This window comes from Notolepis coatsorum (assembly GCF_963971535.1).
Source record: "Notolepis coatsorum genome assembly, chromosome: 1".
Lineage (NCBI taxonomy): Eukaryota > Metazoa > Chordata > Actinopteri > Aulopiformes > Paralepididae > Notolepis > Notolepis coatsorum.
Window position 1 is genome coordinate 146,723,394 of NC_140165.1, and position 23,722 is coordinate 146,747,115.

Genomic DNA, 23,722 nt, shown 5'->3' on the forward strand with positions numbered 1-23,722 from the left:
CCACACATGCTGCACTCTCTCACACACGAACACACTACAGGTCACTTTAGAAAAAAGCAAAAGGTCACTTTAAAAAACACAACTATGTTTTTGTATAGTATAGTTAGTATAGGAGTTACATTATAGCATAACTGTATATTGTATAACTTAGTATTGTATAGAAGTGTATATAGGACTCATTACCTTTAATTTGTAAAGCTTAGCATTGTATTGTATCTTAGTACCTTTTATTATCTATTCTATTTTATTCTATTATTTGTATGTTTTTGTACAATCAAGGCGGGCATGGCCACCTTCATTTCACTACATGTCAGTTGTATGTATGTGACTAATACATTTCTTAGTGACTGTCCAGCTGTCCAGTCTTCATGATCTTGTCGTAGTTTCTTTGACATGTTGACTGGTTTAGATACTGTTGCATTGCACCCATCTGAAAACCAGTTTATTAATTACTACAATGAAATAAAGTATTCAATGTTTTCAAGATTCAAGAGATGTATTAGTCGCATACATACACAAGACATGTAGTGAAATGAAGGTGGCCATGACCGCCTTGATTGTGCAAAAAATACAAATAGAATAAAATAGAATAGATAATAAAATAGGCATGATAAAAGGTACTAAGATACAATACAATGCTAAGCTTATGAATTAAAGGTAATGAGTTCTATATACTATACAATATACAGTTATGCTATACTAACTATAGTTATGTTTTTTAAAGTGGCCTTTGCTTTTTCCTAAAGTGACCTGTAGTGTGTTTGTGTGAGAGTGCAGGATGTGTGTGTGTGTTTATGTGTGGAGAGATCAGTGTTCTGATGGCCTGGGGGAAGAAGCTAAGTCTCTGTTCTTGCTGCATGTATGCGAAGGCGCTTGCCTGACCGCAGCAGCTTGAACAGGCTAATGTGTCAATAGACATTCATTTAGATCCAATGTTTCACATTTCATTGACATCTAACCTCAGACACGGACTAATGGCTGATTCTTCTTTGGAGCACTCTGGCAAGGTATCCAGGCATATTGTCGTCTCTTTGGAACCTTGACTATACCGTAGCATTGCAACAATCAGAAAGTCAGTATATTCATTACAACAGCAAAGTATTTTACACAGACACACATCATCATTTATATCCCACTTCTGCTCTCACTAGTCTCCCACTCTCACTAGCTAGCTACATTGGGCTGGCAGCTAACAATCTATAAGCTAACTAGCTACTGCTATCACTCTAGAAGTAGAGTTGCTAATAATTATAATTAATTTTCTTAATAATTACAATTTCATAATTTCTCTCCCACTTCTACACTCACTAGCTAGCTACATTGGGCTGGCTATATTAGCTCAATCTCTTCCCACAGCCAGAATAATAGATCAATTTACCCAAAATTGTCTTTGCTGAATAACTTCAGGTGGGATGTGACATGAAACAGGGTTCGGTTTTTGGTTGGTTGGTGTGTGTAACCCGGTCAGCACTGCTTTAAGTTGCACTGTGATACCCTGGTCCACCACTTACTTAAGTCTCAACTCTTGTTTAATATATTTTTTAGATTACAAAAAAGAAGAAATAAGGGTAATGTTGCATGTTGTATTTTCTCGATTTGAGGTACAATGGAGAACTGTGGTCATATCGGGTGTAATCTTCTAGATAGAAAGTCATCTTGGACTTCAATTGAAGCTTATAGATGTGGGAAATTTTCCATATCCATGTGAGGCAGCAACATGTATAATAAAATACCTGAAAATGATCACTTTTGATGACAATTTGTCAGGCGGACAGATATTTTTTTGTCTTTTGGGGTATTCCGAGTGTGATATTTGACAATAGAAAGGTAGTAAGCCCCAGAGTATTATTCTGATACTTTCCCCTATGTGTCAGGATACACCATGCAAAGTTTCAGACTTATCTGACCATTTATGCAGTTGCAGTACCCTCATTTTTGCAATTACATAATTTCGCCAGAAGCTTTTCCCAAAAAGAGGGTTTTTTGGCCCCTGAGGCCAAACGGGGCTAAGTTGGGAGTGGTCATTATCAACTTGTGATGGCCCAAGGTATGGGATAACAGGAAATAATGAAAAAAAGGTAGCAAAAAACATCCTGAGGGGTGGACCTGGCTCCCGGCCTACACCTTGTGGCCTTTTAGAATTGCAACCAGCCATGTTTGGATCTACTTAAAGTGACTACCACCTTGTGGCCACTTTGAGAATTTCAACCAGCAGCTATCGCCCTGACTTTCATGGACATGTTAATTCTCAGACGAGTGGGGCCACCATGGAGGATAGTTTTGTGGCGCTGCAATAGACTAGGCACGAAAACGGATTTCGTGGCATCTTACTGCAGACCCGTTTTGTATAGTTTTCATTTTATATCAAAGTCCAATGTTACCTGGTGTTAGGAATATTTTACCCCTGCAACTTAACACTATGATCGCCGCGGACGAGTTTTCACGTCATTCCTAGCCATGCTCATTCTGCCGAAGACGCCGTAACTCGTCTTTGATGTCAATATTTCAAAAATCTGTCATCAAAATCATATTTCCTTTCCGGAGCCCTGAGACACACTGCTGATCTCCTCTCAACTCTCTAGCGGTTCAAGAGCGCCATCTGGTGGCCGATCGGCAGATTGCCAACCGGAAATTAACCTTTGAACCGGTAGTGCTCATCCATATGTGGTCCGGCCACTCGCTATCGTTAGAGAGACTCCGTATTGACACAGTGAACATCGATCGGTGCAAATAACTCGAAAAAACAACATGATTTGGACGTATATACTATTATACAACCTGGAAATGGATCGGGCATTTCTCCATCCCATAATAGAAAAAATTCTGTTCCACGCTCATCTGCCAGCGGCGCGAGGAAGCCACGGTAAGATTCAGCGTTATTTTCTAACGTCTTCTATACTAACTGATCTGATGAACATATGACCCACTCTGGATGAATCATCTAACGCTGCCCACGGAATTATAAACGATCCCCCGCCCATCCGGTCATCATCAGATGATGCGTAGAAACTTCTAGAACCACGTCCAGTTGAAATTTTTTATCTCGCACAGATTCCTACCAAACTGTATTTGATCATCAATATAATGCATTTAGGGCTATAAATCACGTTCTGAAGAAAGCTGCAGAAAACGATAAAAACATACTTATACTTTAGACCATATTTTAGTATGAATATGTGAATGAAAAAGTTTAACGTTGCTACACCCTGAACAATACATATAGGACATTGAATGGGCCATAATAATGGCAATTTAGCAATAGAATTTAAAAAGTTATAGCCCTGCAAAGAAGGGGAACTTCTCCATAGACAAATAGAGCTGGCGAGGGATGGTAAATTATGAATTTAACCCATGGCGATTAAAGTGTTAATTCATGATAAACATCTTGATAACGGCGAAACTTTTCTTTCATAATAAAAGTATATATTTATATTTTATTAAATAATTTACCTATTCCATAACCAAAGTGATTATTTTCACTGTCTATTTGGCTGCTGATGGTTGAACTCTAACTGTGGAAACGGGCAAATAGATCTCATGCCGGCAAAGTAGATCTCATGTCCGAAAAGGTTGCCCACCCTCATTGATGTTCTCTGTTGGCAGGACTATTTCAGTGTTCTGTCTAGGAATGGCCTTGAAGCAACTTGTCATAAAATACTCAATGACTGTACATATGAAATAGATGTTTAATGATATAAGCAATTGGTTTTAGATTTACAAATATAAACAAAAGGGACTACATTCACTGTAGGCGATACCAGTCAGGGTTATTGTTACAGCACAACACACACATCCAATGGCAAAATATACACAAATGACACCTATTGTGACTATATTTTGCAGACGCAAATATGGTATTTTGTCATACCAAGTCAAATGAGCTACTAAAAAAAGGGAATAAATACAAAATGAAAAAAATCAATAAGTTAATGTTGGAATTGATAGAAAAACCTCTCAAACACACCACTCATCATACACACAATAGTGTGAGCTGAATGAAGGCCAGTGATGAGGATGGGACCGAGTAATATGAAAATGATATACGTTACTCTACTTCCTTAATCAATCTTGAAATACATTTCTAGATATTCAAGAAGAATGCATGATAATAATTTATTTAGATATCTATTACAAAACGTGTTATTTTTAACCCAAGTATGGGAGGTTACATTAATGTCAAATACAGATTTTGGCACATGAGAGACATTTGTACACTGCTGTAATTGAGGGAGAAAGAATTTAAAAGAGTAAGACAATATTCAGCTCTGATAAATATTTTATATAGTCCATCTGGAAAAATGCTCAACAAATTGTGCTCCATTATGTAATATGACACCGAACTGCATGAAATTATGTTTGTGTAAAAAATACTTTTCAAATATTGTAATAGAAATAAACAACCCAACAAGTCAATTCTACGAAGTCTTTATAAAGGTACAATCTGAACACAAATGCATGCATGCTTTGTTTCCCCTCGCTCTCTTCCCAGTGGGCACACGTCGCCCCGTGCAGTTATAGGAGTCCATTTTTGTGGATTAGCAACATCCATTACGAAATGTGGCCGTGGCAAATCTCTGCCTCTCTTCTGAATTCGTGACACAGTACGAGTGGAGGAAAAAATTTATTTAGTGCAAAAAGGTAGTGTTTTCTCTTGGTACAATTTGTCCTTGTGTGAACTAGCTGATCTTCTGTAATAATTTGTCTTCTTTCAACCCAAACTGAACGCTCACCGACATTTCTGCGATAAATCTTTCACAGGCCATCTTGGTCACCTGTTTGCAGTAGCGTAGGTCGATCTCACAGATGCTCCCGCAGCGTTTGAAGAAGGTGAGGGAATGGTCTGTGACCCTGTTACAAACTAAAGGGGAGAAGAAAAGAGCAGCGATGATCAGTTATGAGCTCGACATAAAAGGGTAACCTGCGGCAGGTTTGTTTCAAATATAGCTGTGAATAAGTCACAAGTAATAATAATCATTGGTCAAGGTTAACCTTCTGTAGTGTGGTAGTGAAAGCATTAACCCATTGTAGTGTGGTAATGAAAGGGTTACCCTTCTGTAGTGTGGTAGTGAAAGGGTTAAGCCCCACTCTCTTTTCTTGATCCTCCAATCACAACTGTTGCGTTGGGAAGCAACAGTTGTGATTGGAGGATCAAGGAAAGACGGCAGGATTAAATTCTCGTTTTAGACCCAATGTAAGCAAAAGAAAATCACTGTCCAAGACCAATGTTTGTACCAGCAACAAGTGCTTTTTTGCCAGCAATAGGATGCATTATCACAACTAAGTGACAAACAGTCATATGTAAACAAGAAAAGCCCACACATAGCACATTAAATATACACTGTGTGTAAAACAACAATTGCAAGACTCTCAAAAAGAATCTAGTCCATACAAATCATTCAAACACAGTGACTGGTCACAGGAGTAGAAGACCCAACTGATGCTAGGAGTGGAGAGAGTTCTCCTCACCAGACAGGTTGATGTCAGTGAGCGAGTCCCTGGTCGTGGTCCCGGCTGCCGTGAGCAGGTTGACCGACTGGTCGTTGATGTGGTTGCAGTAGCTCAGGTCCAGTCTGGACAGCGAGGGCATCTGCCTGCTTATCAGCCGGAGAGACGTGTCCGTGACGTCCAGGCCGGCCAGACGCAGGTCCATCACATGCCGCAGCTTACAGCGGTTGTCTATCTGGCCTGAGTGAGAACAGAATGGAGAACATTGCGTTAACACAGATGAACACTTGGATTCTATTTATTTATTTAATTATCTATTCATCTCAAAATGATAACTGGAACACAACTGCCTTTAATTAGCTGAAGAGTAGCGGTGACAGATGTTTCAGCCGTTGGCCTTCATCAATGTACTCTTCATCAGTGTACTCTTCAAGAGCTGAAACGCCTCTACCCGTTTCTACTCAACTAATTAAATGTTTGAAATGCAGTTGCATTCCAGTCATTATTTATAGTTTTTTTTTTTTGTATAATATTTATGGTGAAGAGGAAGAGTCTTGTATTGAGCAGAATAAAGTTCCTCCCGTTTCTAACCATCTAATAATCCCTTCGGATCGCTGGGATATCATTAGATCCACTGGGGGTGGGGTTCCTATTGTGCTCCTAATTGGTCTGATCATGCGGTCCCACGACCAGTTCCTACCTGGTCTGTTGTCTGTTGGGGGAGAGAGCAGGTCCCTCATCTGGGCGTCTTTGAGTCCTTCCACCCATTGGACGTCCAGGGTGCGCAGCAGGGGGCAGCTGGAGGTGCAGAGAGCGGACACGGCCACCCAGGAGCACCCAGAGAGCAACAGAACCCGCAGACCTGAGAGCCATGACACAACATAACATGCTCAATTGACAGATACAAACAGAGCCAATTTCTTAAAGGCCCAATCAGTGACCCAAATGTTACTAAATCTAAGAAATAGGAATCATTGTCAAGTTGATTGACCGAGCTCTTGATACAAGAACTAACACTACACAACAAGGACATTTGTATTGTATTTGCTGTCTGTAAATGGTTTGTTTACACAGAAGTAAAAACGGATCTATATTCCCAATTTACAAAAGGGGTTAAGAAAGTAAATTAGACGAGAGTCTAGAGATCTGTCTTTTATCTGCCTCCATGAAATAAAGAATTTAAGATGCAAAAGCGCTTGTCCGTCCCTTTAGAGTGCAAGATCCTTCATTGTTTGATAATGATATTTCTTGCTATGTGTAACCAATAGCCTTGAACGCAGTTTGGATCAACTTCTGCAATGTATGTGAATCAACATACCCCACATTGATATGTTAACACTTTGGATGCCACGGACGACATAACACGTATTATCAGCCCGCCCCCTGAATGCCCACGACGACAAATATCATTTTATTAGCGATCTGAATTCATATTTCATCAACCGAGTCTACCGTTGGGAAACCAGACCCATCAGGAGCTCAGATGTGGAAAAAAGCGCCCCTATCATCTCCCAGATGGTAATGCACCCTTTTGGAATGGACTCAATGAAAATGGATTTGAGGAAGAAATCCGGAATCCACATTTTACTTCTCACGCATGTACCCCGAGCCGATCGGATTCATTGTGGAGCATCAGAACAGCATGGAATATGTGTTTACAGTATGTAGCATATTGGATCAATAAAAGGATCGATTTTTGGAATGGCGATCAGGAATTGGAATAATCTTTTTGGATACCATCTGATCTCAGGTAAGGAATCTATTTTACCAGTCTTAGAATAATCAGACCCGTTTTCACGGAGATATAAGCTTTTCCCCTATATGTGATATGGCTGTTTGGCTGTGCGAGCGATCAGGAAATATATCAGATCAGATATCAGATAGTCTATATAGCGTGCATACGTACACATATACTATCGATAATCTAGCGTTTATTTGAAAACGATTCATAAATAGGCCGAAAAATGAGAACGTTTTTTGTGTATTCTAGAATATTCCGTTTATTATGGAATATTTTTATTTCCCTTGAAAACGAGGGCTTTTCAAGATGCTATAAAACGGAAATTAACCGATAAAAAAACAATCCGCTTCGACAATGTTGACTGGAAAATGAGTCATTGATAAGCGACGGGCAGATTAGACACATAGCCATAATTTATAACATAGATTAGGCGATATTAACGCTAACATTGAAGTGGATGATAGGCATTCAAGGGGGTAAAAAGGAAAACACGGCCGGCTCTGAAAGTGTTAAAAGGCCCAGTATGTGATTCTGTTTACCATTATGTATTGTCCATACATCATCAATAGTAGCCATGGTTAAACCCTTGGCATGCGTACCTGGTAATCTGTTTATAAGCCAGCTTAGTTGTTTCTTGGATATGTTGGTCCAGCTGAGGTCCAGTGAGAGCGGCTGTCTGCGGATCACACCGCTGAGCATGAGCGCAGTGATGGACGAGCAGCGGTTCAGGTCGATCTTTGTCCAAAGTCTCTTATCACAGCACCTGGCCACCAAGCACAAAGACAGTTCAGCGACAAACTATGCATACTTCATCGCATACTTTATGTCTAAAAAGGTCATAAAAGGACCATACCGGTCTGTTTGACATGTGGGTTCAAAGTCATTCTTGCCTTGAAAAAAAAGTCCTACAGTGCAGAGCACAACAGGGTGTTGTAATCATTCTTGTCATATTGTGTGTGTGTGTGTGTGTGTGTGTGTGTGTGTGTGTGTGTGTGTGTGTGTGTGTGTGTGTTCACATCAGCCATAACTCCTATAGTTCTGATCCGATTTGGATGAAAGTTTGTTGCACACAGGTTGAAAGCAGGCCAATATATTTCAACAAGTATTTTATTTGAATTAATTTCCACCATTGTCCATTGAAATCAATATGGAGGATAAATGTTAAGACCATTTGGCCAGTAATCAGCTTTCTGGCTCCAGTTTGCAACATGGAGATGCCAGAGTGAACCTTGTATTGTAGTTGATATACCTATGCATTAAAAACTCACCCCCAGCGAATCCCCTAGTTCCATCAATATTATGCTGTCAGAACAGCCTCATGTATGTCGATTAGAAGTATTTAACGTTTGCTATTGCTTTAGCAACAAGTTGATAAATCTAGTGATCTTTGTCAAAATATTTTTTATTATTTCAGAAAATCTCTTAATCATATTATAACAAGACTGTGCTAGCTAAGCAGCAGTGCTGTGTTTATAGGTGAAGTATGTACAATGCTATTTTGGCCAAACAAGATGGCTGGTCTGAGCATAAAGCACATCACACATTCTACACGCCCACTTTCAGGGCGCGTTCACACCTACCCTGTTTGGTCCACTTTAAGTGGACCATGGTCCCTTTAGATCAATAGTCCGTTTGGTTTGTACAGGTGTGAACGCAAACCGAACTATATTGAGGACCAAACAACCGAACCATGGTCCTCTTGAAAAGTTGGGACTCGGTTAGTTTCAAAGTGGACCATGGTTCGTTTGCTGTTGGTGTGAACGCAATCGAACTTTACATAGGACCTAATCTAGAGCAAATGAGTGACAGGTGCCTAGTGGCGGCGGTCGCGCGACCCAACTCAAATGAATGACAGGCGCCAAGTGACAGCGGTCGTGCGACCCAACTCAAGGTAAGAGAGATTTCCCTATCGTTTTTCTTATATGAATTATTCAACCTACGTTAATAAAACATACCTGGTGATCAACTACAGTTTGCTGTGAACATTATATGTGTGTAGTGTTCTGATAACGACTATTGGTGAAGCGATGTCGAAATTAATTTGGGTTAGGCAGCGGGAGCTGGATGCTAGATTTGCGAGAAGCATGCAACTGCAGAGCCGCAGAGCTGACAGCTGTGCCCGCACAGTGCAATACTTCAATTCAGCCATTGGCAATTCAGCCGTTGGGTGGGTGGCGCTGTTGAGCGGGTCTGTGACCGGACCTGAAAGCGCCGCTGGCTCTGCGGCTCTGCAGTTGCATGCTTCTCGCAAATCCAGCATCCAGCTCCCGCTGCCTAACCCAAATTAATTTCAACATCGCTTCACCAATAGTCGTTATCAGAACACTACACACATATCATAATGTTCACAGTGAGTGCTAGTCCAATAGATGAACGACTTGGCGACAGCATGTCCTTTGTTTACAAATTAGATCCGCACCAAAAAGGGTAGTGAGAACGCAGACCAAATCAAACAATGTATCATTTTCACATTTGGTCCACCAGAAAGTCCGGACTATCTGCGGACTTTCAGGTGTGAACACACCCGTCTCCAAGGGAAAGAGAGAATCCTTCCATTAATTTGTATAACTTGCTTTAAAAGTGAAATACAAATACTTCTGACAATTTAAGAGACCCATCACAGCTGTAGAAGAAGTGGATGTGGTGAATCATCAGGTGTGCCCTGTGCCGCTAGGCCCGCTATGGTTTATAAACAGTTCTCCAGGACTCCCAGTACTTAATGGCTCATGTGCACCGCTGTCACAGCCAGCGATTCCAAAGATGAAGGACATACGCATGCAGAGGAATGGAGGTAGATTCTAGTGAAGAGTCTCCCATTCATAGCAGGAAAGAAATATAAGCGAATAAGGGCTGGGACTTTATCGCATTAATTACCATGAAATATCTACAGCAAGAATTCTGGGTCTCAATGAATCCAAAATGTCAATGTGGTTAGAAGTGGTGGAGAGAATAAAAGCTAGCTTATAATGGTAGTGTCTGGTTAGGTGCGAGGGATAGTGGAGGTACTTCTCAAGGTGGGGTCCGGGAGGGGGGGGTTCGAGCTGAGCATATGTGTGTAGGTTTTTTAGATAACAGGTATTAGGGGTATATCTTATATAAGACAACTAACTAAAATGTGATCTCATTGGATGTACCCTGACAATTAATGCTTGTATATCTTATCGTGTGTTGTCATGTTTGTTTATATGTTTGTTTAAAAAATAATAAAAAAATAAAATACAAAAAAAGAATGAATTAAAAGAAAAAAATATGTATGCATTTAATCGCATGATGATTTTTCTTTATTGTGTAAGAATGTTACCTTTCAAAGGAGACCAGACTCATGCATGTGCTATAAGTATAAAGTATAATAAATCGCAAATTACTTTTTTTCTTAGTCTGAATAAAATAAAATAAGAGAAATTGAGATCAATCAAGAGTTTTATTTTTTTCAATGGTCAACTGTTCTGGAATGTACTTGAAAGTACTGCGTTTTATTTTTACCTCGAAAGTGCTTGAGTTTACAAAAGGTCCTTTGCGCTATATATATTATTCCTAAAATTGCTGCACTGTCAAAAATTGATCTGTTGGTCTGTGTAGTAGCTAATACAGGATTTTGCTGCTTAAACGTATGTATATGCATTTATTTACTCGTATACCAAAATTTATTTGAATTGAAAAACTTTGCTTTTCGCATCAAATATTGATATGCGATTAAAATGTGATACATTTTCAATTAATTAACGAATTAATTCAAATTTTATCAAGTCCCACCCAGTAATAACACATTTTCATAGGTGTGCATACCTTCGCAAAGCCCTCGAGTCTAAGGGTGTAATTATAATTTATTTATTTGTTGCCTTTTTCTCCCATGTTCTCCCCAATTTAGTCATTATGGCAATTCCCCACATGTGTCACGGTCCTAGTTGTTGTGCTACCCTCTGTTGGTCTGGGGAGGGTGTAGACGAGTACATGTCTCCTCCCATACATGCGGAGTCACCAGATGCTCCTTTTCCACTGGGAGAGCGTAATGTGCACGGATGTTTACGCTTATCTCTCGCTCTCATATATATATAATTATTTATTTTAGAAGTTTATACCTTCATTTATTTAGGAGAAAGATTATCAATAAAAACTCCTAAAAACCTGCTAGGATAAAGGGTGCATGTAGACGTGAACAACAGTAGTATTCAGAGAGCTAAACTAGCCGAACAAGCCGGCAAAAAACAACCGGCTGATGGAAAGATGGCCAAGCGTGAGAGAGAAGAGAATGCTGCATTCCCCCAAAAGAAAGAGAGGAATTAATACCAAGACAGTTCTATTGAGTTTGGCTTCATATTTATAGGCAATGGGCAAAATTTGAACTAAATGTGTCATTTGCGGCGAGACGTTGAGAAATGGTGGAATGTAAAGCATGAAACCCAACGCAAAGTGAAGTGACACCAGACTACTAAACAGCCCGAGACGGTGGGTCGACCCGGGGAGCTGGTCCTCAGAAGAAAGAGGAACCTGTGGTGACAAACGGGCCCCAGAACATTAGGGGAACGTTTTCCCAGGACTGGAAGAGAGACCAGGCATTGTGTAAGTGCTCTCTCTATTGCGCCAAAAAGCCACATACATAAAAGATATTTCAAAAGAAGTAGGCTACTTTTCTCCCATATGTGGGTAGTCAGTTATGTCAGTTATGTCAGTGTATACAATGGTAAAATAGAGGTTGGGAAAAGGTTGGGAACCACCGCATAGACAACGCATGGGGCACTAACTTGCAGAGCGGAGCCCTGACGTATTAAGTTGACGTCTCACACCCAAATGAGGTTTATATTCTAGTATTGATAGCAGGTCTGAATCAGAATCAGAAATCTCATTTGGGTGTAAGAGCTCTCACACACAAAAATGTTAAGGCCTCAAAGTCAGAGCCCTATTCATTGTCTATGGAGCAGCCCCAGATTTTACATGCAGGCGATATCACACATTGTGGGGTTCTCCCTTTGGTTTCTAGCTGTAGGAGAGCATAGTTATAGTGCATGTTCACAACACTGGCTGAACTGTCGTGGGGCACAGGAACGACATATGAGAATTCTTAAAATAGGCGACATTCCCCTTCAATAGAGATGAGCAACTTTTCAGGACAATAAGTGCACCTCAGATGTTCGCATGGCGTTTTAGTCAAACGTGGTGACTTGCATGGGTTTCTCTGGTGTTTAAGACAGATTTTCACACTAGAAGCCTCTCAAGTGTGTCTTAATTTATCTGCCCAAATCAGGGAACCTGCTCCCACAGCTATGGGAAAATGAATGGATTACTAAAAGATCACCCCTAAAAGATCTGTGGTTCACACAGGTTCTTTACCTTCAATTAAGTCTTCTAATATCGATGTCTCTCTTTGGCAGGGGATTTTGAATTTCAAAGCAGCAATTAAAAAAAAGAAAGGAGGCATTGCTTGCCAAAATGATCTTCACATGACATCAATGTTAGCAATGTGGCTCTTAAAAATAGGCTAGTTAACTAAACATATAATCCTTCTGTAAAATGTCCCTTTCCCTCTCATCCCAAATGCACTGTAAAAGGACAAAAATACTGGTAAATAGGAAAGGAAAACACTGTTGATTTTCACCATACTGCAGGAGAGAGAAAAAACTAACACCACAACACCTAGAGGTCTATAGCAGTGGTAAAACAGAAAAATAAGATTATGCAGAGACATTTCAAGAATGATTTGGAAAATGTCAAAAGACTGGCAAGGTGTGAGGTTCTATTTTTTGGATATTGTGTTTTAGGTGACTGTTGTTTGATAATGATAACTCAAATGAATAATTATAAATAAACCTGGAAAAGGAAAGACTCCAGCATGCCGGTATTGTAACTTTTTCACATTATGGTGGAAATGTGAATATTATAAACATCCACTATAATGTATATAATGTCTTCACTTGAAAGACATCAGCATGCTTGAGTTGTTCCTTTATCAAGATGTCTGATGTTCATCATCAGTACAGAGCATCAACCAGAACAAACAACTTGAGTAAATTAGCTGTATATTCACCATCTGTTCCAGGTCTTGCTAACGCTCATGCAGACACACAGCTCGTTGTGTGCGAGATACCCAAAGATCTTCATCCACACCTCCCTGTGCAGGACGTGGGTCTTCCCGTCCATCAGGGGCACTCTGTCAGGAGGAGGGCTGATGGGGGGCGGCCGGATGACGTGGCGCTCCATCTGGACACACTTGGGCGGGGAGCGTGGGGGGGCGGGACGGGTGGTCGGGGAGCTCCTGTTGAAGCCCAGCGGAGTGATCTGATTGGGGTAGAAGTGCCGCAGCTCCCAGGGGGTCCCGTTCATCTCCTTGGCCCTGAGGTGGGTCAGGTCACCGCCGTTGCGGAAATGCCTCCTGGGCTCCTCATTCTCGCTCTCCAGCTCCACCTTGAGGGGTTGGCGGTTCTCGTTGGCCAGGCACTCCTCAGTCTTCTGGATCTCCTGGCTCAGTGCTTTGCTCAGCTCCTTGCTCAGCTCCTTGTTGGGCAAACGGCGTTTGCGGCGAGCTTTGGGGCGTGGACCTTTCTCCTGGGTCTCACTGCCACCCTCGCTGCTGGGGCCGGCCTGTGGAGAGCTGCAGTGAGACTGGTCGCTGTCCAGGAGGGGCGTTTTAATAGCAGGACTAAAAAGTTCTGTCTTTGAGTCTCTGTCATCTGCTTCTTCCTCTGCCTCTCCAAAGCGTCCCCTCCTCTCTATGGCGCTCCGGAAGTGAGACTCCCTTTCTTCTTCTTCTTCATCCTCCTCCTCCTCCTCCTCCTCCTCTTCGTCGTACTCTTCCGTCTTGATTTGATGCAGAAGCTTTGGGAAGAAAGGATCGTCCAACCTCCCCTGTGGAAAAACATTTAAGAGGCAAGCAAGAGAAATGTGACTAATGACATCCCTAAGACATTTGTGTTCAAAACTATCTAATGTTATAATAATAATGCAAAAATTCTTCGGTCACTGCAAGTAAGAGAGCAGAGTACATAATGTACCTTCTTCCTCATGCAGAGATCCTCTTCCTCATCATCATCGAAGAGCTTCCTCTTCTTCCTCAGCTTGTCCTCAGGCCTGGGTCTGGGCAGGCCACACGGGGACAGCAGAGGCGGCTGTCTGTGGGGAGATTCATCTGGTCTGTACCTGGGCGTCTCCTCCCTATCGGGTCTCCTCTTGGCTGTAGATGGAAGGTCGCTCTCCTCCTTCACAAGTTTCTGCTCCCTCAGGAGGGAGCCCGGGAGGTTGGAGGCGTACTTGAAGCCGGGGCCTCTCTTTTGCTTCGATACCAAAAGGGACAAAATGGGGCAAGACAACTTTATACCTTTAGCCTATCAAGACGGGAGGGACTGCACTGAGCTACAAGGGGTACCCCTAAGGGTTGATTAAGTAAATACTGTGCCCGCGATGTGCCAAGAACAATACTACATTGTAAACTGTTTTCCTGCCTCTGTGACAGACGAGACTATAAAATCATGTGATGCAGAACCTAGATAAACAGGAAACGGCAACCTAGTAACAGAATTTGTACAGTAACAGTATCTCTTCTAGGCATGGACCGATACCACTTTTTCATTGCCAAGTCATAAACTTTCATATCAGACCATATCAAGTACTGATCCGATTCATTGCTTTTACTAAACAGTATTCACCTTGTGTTTTTAGGCAACAAGGACACTGCCATCTTGCCAATTTTGTCTTTCAACTTCCTATGAGCTTGTGACACTGTATCAAGAAAGGTCTATATTAGTCTTTAAGGTGCGTAATCTTTTAACGAAAAACGCTGCGCGCTCCTGCTCCAGGAATACAAATCACATACAAATGTATTAAGCCGCTGAGTAATGTAAAAAGCAATAACTACATAACATACTTCTATTGGTACTCACTTTTCCTGTTTTCCCAGCGTGGTTGCACTTGGGACATTCCCAGCAGTTAGGAAGTTCATCATTCACCACTCCCGATGCGTCATTCACCTGAGAAAGTTGTAAGAAACCCAGAATTTCAGAAAAGGAACGGACAGACGGGAGTCTGCAGCCGTTTCCTTGTCACAAAGCATCATGCAGAGGGAAGTGAAAGTGATTATTACGACCCCCTTCTGTTAGGCAGTTTAACAACATTCTCATATTATGACTATGAGTACAGAATATTTAGCTATTTGCAACAAGTACAAAAGAAAGGGGAAACAAACTCCATGCCCATTGCGCAATTACTTTTTAAGAACACCTACTTCTGGCGACTAGGTGGTGTAGTGGGCAAGGCGCTCGCCACCAATGCTGGAGACGCTGGGTTCGAGCCCAGCTCTCCGCATTGCTATCAGCTTGGCTGGTCGTTCATACTAACACAATTGGCAGTGTTAGGGGTGGGAAAGCTGATGGGTGGGGATCGGACGTTGTGGACAGCGACTCCTACAGGTCGGTTGGTGCGCCTGCGCAGCAGAATCAGGAAGCGACAGGGGGCGGCGTGTCCCTCCCATGCAGACCCCAGCCGCTGAGAGATCGCGCTGTGCAGGTGAAAAGATGCGACTGCCGCTTCCTCGAGTACCGGAGGGGACACGTGATGTAAGGCTTCATCCACATTGCAGCCGGCTTGTGGGAGGCATGGGCCATGGCCTAACAGCGTTCGAGACAGGGGAGGGTAGAATTGGACGATACGAAATTGGGATGGGAGAAAAATTGAAAATGGGAGAAAAAAGTAGATAAAAAAAAAAGAACACCTACTTCTAACTTTTAACTCTGTCGGTGTGGCATCTATAATATGTTGTCCTTGTGCCAGTAACGTGGTGGGGGTGGAGCTAGACTCTCTGGCGGTGGTGTCAGAGAGGAGGAGCCTCGCTAAGCTCCACACAATCATGGACAACCCCTCCCACCCATTATACATGGACTTGGCTGATAGAAGGAGCATGTTCAGTGTTAGACTATGACTCCCCAGATGCAACACTGAACGGCACAGGAAGTCCTTCATTCCAACAGTCATCAGACTATATAATGCATCACTGTGCCTCACTGAGTCACTGAGCACAGAGTGACAGCACAAACTCTGGCATATCTTCATGGACTTTTTACAGCGACAATTTTATTTTACATATTTTAGAATGTATATACCAGACTGTATTCCTTATTCTTATTTGTGACTTTAGATTTTTTACTACTTAAATGTTTACTGTGAGCGATCTGTAGTGCTGAATTTCCCTCGGGATCAATAAAGTACTTCTATTCTATAATATTCTGTTGGTGTGCCATCTATACTACTGTGAGAAATAAAACAAATAATTATACACAAGCTGTTGTGCGTTATAGACAACATAGACAGGTTTGACGAAGCAGTTGTGTTCTTTTTCTTTTTGACAGAATGGTTACGTGGGTGTAGGGCTAGGGATGTGCATCTCCATCACGAGGCCGATGCGATGCGCATCTCGATACGGTGCCAACAATACGATACATTAACGATACATTTGAAGCACCGGGCGATGCAATGCGATACAATTCACCCCCTGTTGAGATACGATACGATTCTATTTGATTCAACATAATGCGATTCGGGGCGATACGATGCGATTCAACACGATGCAAAATAATGATAAAATGTTATGGTATGACAGAGGATTTGGTTGTATTCCTTATATGCAGCTTATATTATTATTCAAAATAAAATAATCTACTGTAAGACAATTTATATAAAAACTCTTGGGTGCCTAAGAAGACTTTTGCATAAACTGTCTTTTCTATCCACTTTAGCTAAAAACACACACAATGTATATACACACTACTGTGAGACAATAATAATCATACACAAAGGGATAATGGCTTATAGCAGACTTAATGATTTATTTATATAAACGTTATTTATAGTAACGTTTGGCCACTTTAAATCATTAGAGAGAGAGAGAGAGAGAGAGAGACTCCCCGTCGACAGTTGATGATGTCACACACTAGGGTAGGTCACTAGGATGCGTCTACTCTATACTTTCCGTCAACAACACACGGAGCCAGGCAGCCAGCCTGGATGGATTCATGAAGCAATATGATTAAGAAACTAATAGCCAATAAATGTGAAGTTATCTTTGAACCCCTGTTGTCAAGCGTCTTCAATATACCCCCCCCCTCCTCACTAATGGAACTGGTGTTGCAGAGTTGTTACTTAGACACTAGTTTAGCGTTAGCTGAACGGCTAACTAGCATTAGCCATGTTGAATTCTATTCATGTCTCCTCCTGTTTGTTGATAACTGTGACGCGGCTCTCCCCTTAGCAATAGTATCTGCTGTGTGTGCAGTCACAGTGCACTTCTGACAGAAGTGGATGAGAGGAAATTATATTAATGCATCGGTTTTGAGCGATGCAAAGACGCTACAACAAGATGCATCGCGAGTTCAGCCTGCAATTTTGCCGGTGCGGACTTATTCCACCGGTGCACTTGCATCGTGAACGTGTATGCCGGCGCACCGGTGCAAATCGATGAATCGTCACATCACTAGGGTGTACGCTACTTTACATGTTGCTTGGCATTTAGTTCAGGAAAATATCATTGGCAATGTGTGTTCTGAAGGTCCAGATTAACACTGAAAGTCTGCGTTTATTATTTTGTATAACTTATATATTGTTTATATATATAAGATATATATCTTTACGTCATCTGTTTGCCTAACAGTACTTATCATTCGCCTTATTGTATATGTCCCATTCTTAACGCCGTAGGCGCCAGGCGCGCGCCCCCTCTAGACATGTTTCAGAACATGTTCAGGCATGCCTGGACAAGGGAGCTAGCGCATTGATCTGTACAGGTGAACAGGCTGAGTCCACAGGAAACTAATATAGAGTGTGTGGGGAGAAGACGTGCAGCAGCAGCATTAACAGGAAAACTAACAGAGCGAGAGAGAAGACGTCTGGTGCAGTTGTACACAGACCGAGAGCAGTGTATCGTTATAGAGAGCCACATGGCTAATTAGATACCACTATAATATTGTCGAGCCATTATTGGCACAGTATAGTGACTTGTGTAAGCGAAGTAACGTGGAGAGACTTATAGTTAAACCCAGCGACGTTCTGGATATAACTACTCATTGGAGACCGCCTGCGGGTTAGCTTCACGTACAAACGGAACTAACTAGCTATCATCTATGCCAACGGGCTTTTGGATTAATAGCTATTAACCCTGCCATCGGGCGCTAGGAATACAAGGACCGGTTCCGTACGAGACCCCTTCTCCCAGCGACGACAGGATTATCCCACCAGTCTACAGTTTCTCTGGAGCCGGAGCTCTAGAGAGAACCACCGTCTCCAGCCACCATCTTGCTTTTCCCTGTACCGCTTCGCTTCGTCTCACTCCATTCAGAGCTCCACCGGTCGAGTATCCGTAGTATAGGAACTATCGTTACCGCTGACTTTGTTGCACTGACATTCTATTATTAAAAGAGAACCGTGATATATACTATGTATGTTGCTATGACTATTAAAATGCTTGTTCTACTTGTATCCCTGTCCCCGCGCCGTTAATAGAGTGTCCGCCATTTTGTGTACTTATACTGTCTGGCCATTAGCATATTCTTTAGTAGTGGTTTAATCTAACATAATATCTCAATACAGTCAGGGTTGTGTAGCCCCTTAGCTACAATGTGACTACTAGGACTCATACTATCTTTACTATTAGATGATTTCATCTAGGTATAACCTTGCCAGGCAATAGAGGTTGCCCGATTCTAAATGCAAAGAAAAGTTATCTGTTGGTTTAGTGTAACATAAACAGGAAGTCCACACCAGTGACTCATCCAGTTGTGTTTTAAGACTTCTGTCCAACCCTCTGAGTCATGCAAGACAGTAGCATGACCAGGCACATTACAGTAAGTAGGATGACCTGGCATTCTGGTTTACATTACAATAAACAGGTGAGTCACAAAGTAAAGTCACCTGACTCAGGTAGCATCGGCTCGTCTTTTCCTACCTTGAGGCAGTTGGGATGCACAATCTCATTGCAGATGGAGCATTCCATGAGCATGAAGTTGAACTTGTCCTCCTCCTCCTCCAGAGTGTCCTCCTTCCCTGCCTCCTTACACACCACACACACCGCTGTGTGGGGGAGAACCGGCTGCAAGGATCAAATACACAATCAGAAAAAAATATTATAAAATAAAACATGTTTTTTCCTTCATAACAGATTGTAATAATGTGTCTTTGAGTTTTCATTGGACAGCAAAAGGTACGCAGAGACTAGTCATTGAAATGCTGGTGCTTTATTGCCGAATTTCCCTCGGGATAAATAAAGTATTTCTATTCTACCGCCGGTATTCTATTCTTTATCTAAGTTTTTGGTTTTTGAGGTCTCATGTACTGTAATCATGTTGTTTATTTGATCAATCTTTCCTATGTATTAGTACAGGACAAATGGCTGACTTTACCAACTGTCTCTGTAATGTTACCGCTGCCTACTCACCGCGATGCACTGCCTCATGATGCAGGACTGCTTCATTCGCCCCGGCCCTCCGAACTTCTTCATGTCCTTGCAGAAGTGACACTCTCCACACTCTGTCCGGAGGCACGCCTCACACTTCCGGCAGCGCGTCCTCCTGCGCCTGGCGCCGGACGAGCTGCGGTTGGACGGCAGCTTGACCGCCGTTGTAGACGTCCCCATCTTGGGCTTCGGCCGGTTGGCTGCCCGCTGCTGGAGAAGGAGAAGGTGCAGCTTGGTAAAGCAATGCATTCATTTATGTTGACGGAAACACAACTCCTTAGTCCAACTGCTCCCTCAAAACAGCCTCAAGTCTTTGTCGGCTTCTACATCAGAAATCATCATGTAACCTAACCACACAAATGGAGTTTTCAAATTCACCACGTCACACAATACCAGGAAATAAAACATGAATAATAACATCTCACAAGTCATTGCTGCAGCCGTTACTGCAGAGAGGAGGGTTACCTTGGCAACACATTTGGGCAATTCCAGCGTTATGGATGTTACATTCAGAGAGAACATTGGAAACTTAACATTGACAAGGCATCGATTTGAATTGGAAGTATAATTTACACATTTTAGTTACACTTATTGAGATAAAGATGAGCCTGCAGTAAGAAATGTTTTGACTAGTGATGCACGATATATCGGCCGATATGGCCGTTTTTTTACACATCGGTATTGGTCCGATATCAAGATAGGGCCTGAACACATGATGAAAACTCTGAATATCTTTTTCAAAGAATAACATGTTTACTATCACTTTGTAGGGAAGGGTTTGAGGTACCCAAAAAGCACATTCAGGAAAAGCTGGCATTTCCTCTCAAGGAATGAATCACAAAAAAGTGCCGTAATGGATGTTACATTTTTGCGTATTATGAAAAGGCTGGAAATACCATATTTTCAATGCAGATACTGATACGACTTCCATCTATCTGCCAATACCAAGCACCGAACCAATCCATTTGTTTTACTCTGAACAGTAGATTCAAACCATTAGTCTCTGGGCATTTGGTTTTGGAAAATAATTATTCAAATATAATCCCTATTATTACATTAGAGATAGAATAACAATCTTCTGTGTGACAAAAATCAAGTCGCTTTGACTTTTATTTCTGGCCCGTTACATGTGGTTCTTAGGGGATAAGTCATTCTATTTGAGTCTGGTTGTCTCTGCCAAACAGCTCATACCAGTATTGGTATTGGTGCACCCCTCCCTATCTGGGAACAGGGTGGAAAGGAATCCCATCCTGAGCATGACATAAAAGCAAAATGGCCCGTGAATATGTCGTGAATAGCCGTCCACACCTCAAGATTAAAAAGAAAACAAACAGTGTCCTGCCACACAGTCCTTATGTAACGCTCCATTACTGAGAGGATATAGCCATTAAAAACAACTCTATGTTAAAGAAACAATGGCCTCAAATATACTACTGGGTAACTAATACATGTTGCTCTGTGTTTACCAGATCACCTTATTCCTGATGTGGTTTATAGAAAGACATTTTAGATAACCTTTATCTTTGTCTCAACAATGACCATCTTCAAGGCCATTTCATTCTAAACTACAATGCACAGTATGATTTGAGTGCTACTGATGACACAAGACCGTAAAATTAATGTTGACAGTTTGCATAAAATCTGATGGACTATCATGGAAATGTGGGATGGAGACATCAGAGGACGTGTTGAAACTAGAGGAGCTATGACTATATCAATATTGCACAATGCTGAAGTATGTTTGTGTCATAATATTCTCAGCCTCATCTGAAACTGCTGCTGCTATTCTAATATCTACTATTATTGGGGACCTTTGAACTATGTTAGTGAAAATAATATATGAGCCAGTTTTCAATAAAGATTGTAACCCTTTCAGAACCTATGATAGACAAATAATGTACTATGCATGTAGACACATCTCACACATGCGTGTCTCCAATAGAGAATATTTATTGTTTGACTTGATAGAAAAATGTGTTCTTAAAATCTCATTCACTTCCATTACGAGAACAAGGCTTTGATGCTGTTTTAACCAATACTGTTTAATGTGCTGAGATTGTATGATTCCTATCTGATACAGTATCAGTAACAAAACAGTATGTCTTCTTTTAGTGCAGGTAGTCCGCAAAGCCAAGAACAGCTGGTCGACTAATGTGGCAAGAATTTGAGATTGGTTTCTCTAGGTCTACGAACCAAAACATTAGGGCCAATATTTTAATGCCGTCTTTAGACTCAGTTTCGGCATGGATTAAAGTGTGTGTGTGGGGGGGGGGGGTCTATGGCCCTCCTACAATTATTATTAATCAAGTGAAATTATCTGAAAAGGGGAAAAGAAAAATCATTCATTAATTCACCATCCTGTCTACGCTGACAATATTATTTGTGTGTGGATCACGAATACACATATCTCTTGTCTCAGGGGGTCACACATGAATAACGGTTGGAACCACTGGACTAGTACACCACACGAGAGGAGGGAAAGGTGACATCTCCACCGATGTACCAGAGAAAGAACTCAAAAAACAACCCCCGATGAACAGATTGTTAGTGGATGTGTGCAGACGACGGGATGTAGGCGAAAGAATTGTGTAAGCACGAGGAGCTGATTTGTCATCCGTTGAATCATGCTAGTATGAGTAAGTTCTCATGAATTGTCTGTAGGCTATAACCTAACAGCTCTCAGGTCGACACAGATCAGCCCCCCACCTTGAATCCCAACCGGTCAAGTGCATGTTTGTGGGGAGGCATGTGTGTGGAAGTGGCCTAGTAAAGTAGTCCAGCAGGCAGAAGCGGTAAAGTGCAGTAAGAGCTGCTCATTGTTCCCTCTCCCCATCCCCCTCCTCAGTTCCTGCTCAACAACATTGCCTAAAGCCCTCTTAAAGGTACAGCGTAGGGGAAGTTTGAGAAACCAAAATGGGGGGAAAAGTGGGGTTTTAATGTATAAATCACAACTTTTGCAAGGAAGTAAAGAGACTAGAGAGTAGTGTCTTGTTAGGTTGAGGAGTGGGGACTTCATCTGGGTATATCCTGAGAGGTCAGACCCTGGGGTAGTTAAAGATTCCCTCCACTCAAAAACGTTTTTTCCTTTTGGAGGCATGACTTTGACTGTGTACAGATTGTTGTTTGTGCAGAACTTGTCACCAGAGCACCTTTTGCACATTCTTCCCCTGTACTTCCCTGAAATCTGAGTTGCATGTATGACGTCATTAATAGGTTGAACCTATCATGGTCCAATATGTGGTAACTTGGCACATTTACCTTCAGCATATATGCAGAAAGCTGAGTAGGTATTGACATGTCTTGAAAGAATAAGCTGCCGATTTGAAATTATTGCGTGCATCAATGGGAGCGTGTGGCAAAGTTGCATACTATATTCATAGATCCTTGCATTCTTAATTGGGGCAAATATGTAGAGATGCTGCTAAGCCACTTCCACTAGTTTATTGTTGGTGGACTTGTATTTGTTTATTTTATATATATATATTTACAAATTGCAATATAGAGTATACTTTTGTAAGGGCTTAAAATATATCTAAATTGGCTCTTTAAGGTTAGATTGTTCAGTCACATAGGTATGTCTGCTACAAACAATGTGATAATAAATGGGTCAATATTGGCTAAAATGGAAGATTACAGAATCATCGCTCACTGGTGAAATAATATGGCTGTGGCAGATCAAGGAATTTCTTTAGATGAGCAACTCAAACTCTTCATTCATAACAATAAGCCACTCGCTAGAAAAAGAGGTATGGATACTTGAGATGAAGGTTTTCAGACTATCTGAGCAGATCTCCATTCCTTGCTACCTACTGTAGACATGGGTAGAAATGAAGAGACAGAAGGTGATTAGAGGGAGAGGGGGGAAACAGCATTCTATTCAGCGGGATTACTGAGTCACACCACACGTTGACAAAGCGACAACAGCATGCTGGCTGGGAGGAAATACAAAGAAATATCTGTGCTCTGACCTGTTCTGAATCGGATTCATAATCCTCGTCGTCTCCGCTCAGTGACAAGGCCATGGTTTCCCCCTTATCATCGTTTGTCCACGGCAGAGCAAACTGACATGGCTGAAGCCTCCAGCTCGTTCGTTTGCAGTTCTTGTTGCT

At 41.8% G+C, this 23,722-nt stretch overlaps 1 protein-coding gene across 3 annotated transcripts; it reads right to left on the minus strand.

The window, feature by feature from the left end:
• Window positions 1–3,674: 3,674 nt before the first annotated feature.
• On the minus strand, window positions 3,675–23,714 carry kdm2ba (lysine (K)-specific demethylase 2Ba). 3 transcript variants are annotated; one of them, XM_084323686.1, is made up of 10 exons: window positions 23,582–23,714; window positions 19,596–19,823; window positions 19,107–19,250; window positions 15,058–15,144; window positions 14,173–14,451; window positions 13,209–14,026; window positions 7,786–7,949; window positions 6,146–6,307; window positions 5,467–5,685; window positions 3,675–4,858 (listed from the first exon to the last, which is right to left on the minus strand). In XM_084323686.1, the coding sequence occupies exons 1-10, from the start codon at window positions 23,633–23,635 to the stop codon at window positions 4,677–4,679; spliced, it is 2,337 nt and encodes a 778-aa protein (XP_084179812.1). In that variant the 5' UTR covers window positions 23,636–23,714; the 3' UTR covers window positions 3,675–4,676. The 3 variants fall into 3 exon arrangements, with proteins under 3 accessions (XP_084179812.1, XP_084179810.1, XP_084179811.1); XM_084323684.1 differs by having other exon boundaries at window positions 14,173–14,458; window positions 15,056–15,144; XM_084323685.1 differs by having other exon boundaries at window positions 14,173–14,458; window positions 15,056–15,144; window positions 19,596–19,820; window positions 23,582–23,690.
• Between the last annotated feature and the right edge of the window lie 8 nt (window positions 23,715–23,722).

Coding starts and splice junctions, on each gene's coding strand:
- kdm2ba (XM_084323684.1), bottom strand. CDS start 23,635: ATGGCCTTGTCACTGAGCGGAGACGACGAGGATTATGAATCCGATTCA. Junction 14,027..14,172: donor ATCTCTGCATGAGGAAGAAG/GTACATTATGTA, acceptor GTTTTTCCACAG/GGGAGGTTGGACGATCCTTT. Junction 4,859..5,466: donor CACTGACATCAACCTGTCTG/GTGAGGAGAACT, acceptor TCTCCCCTTTAG/TTTGTAACAGGGTCACAGAC.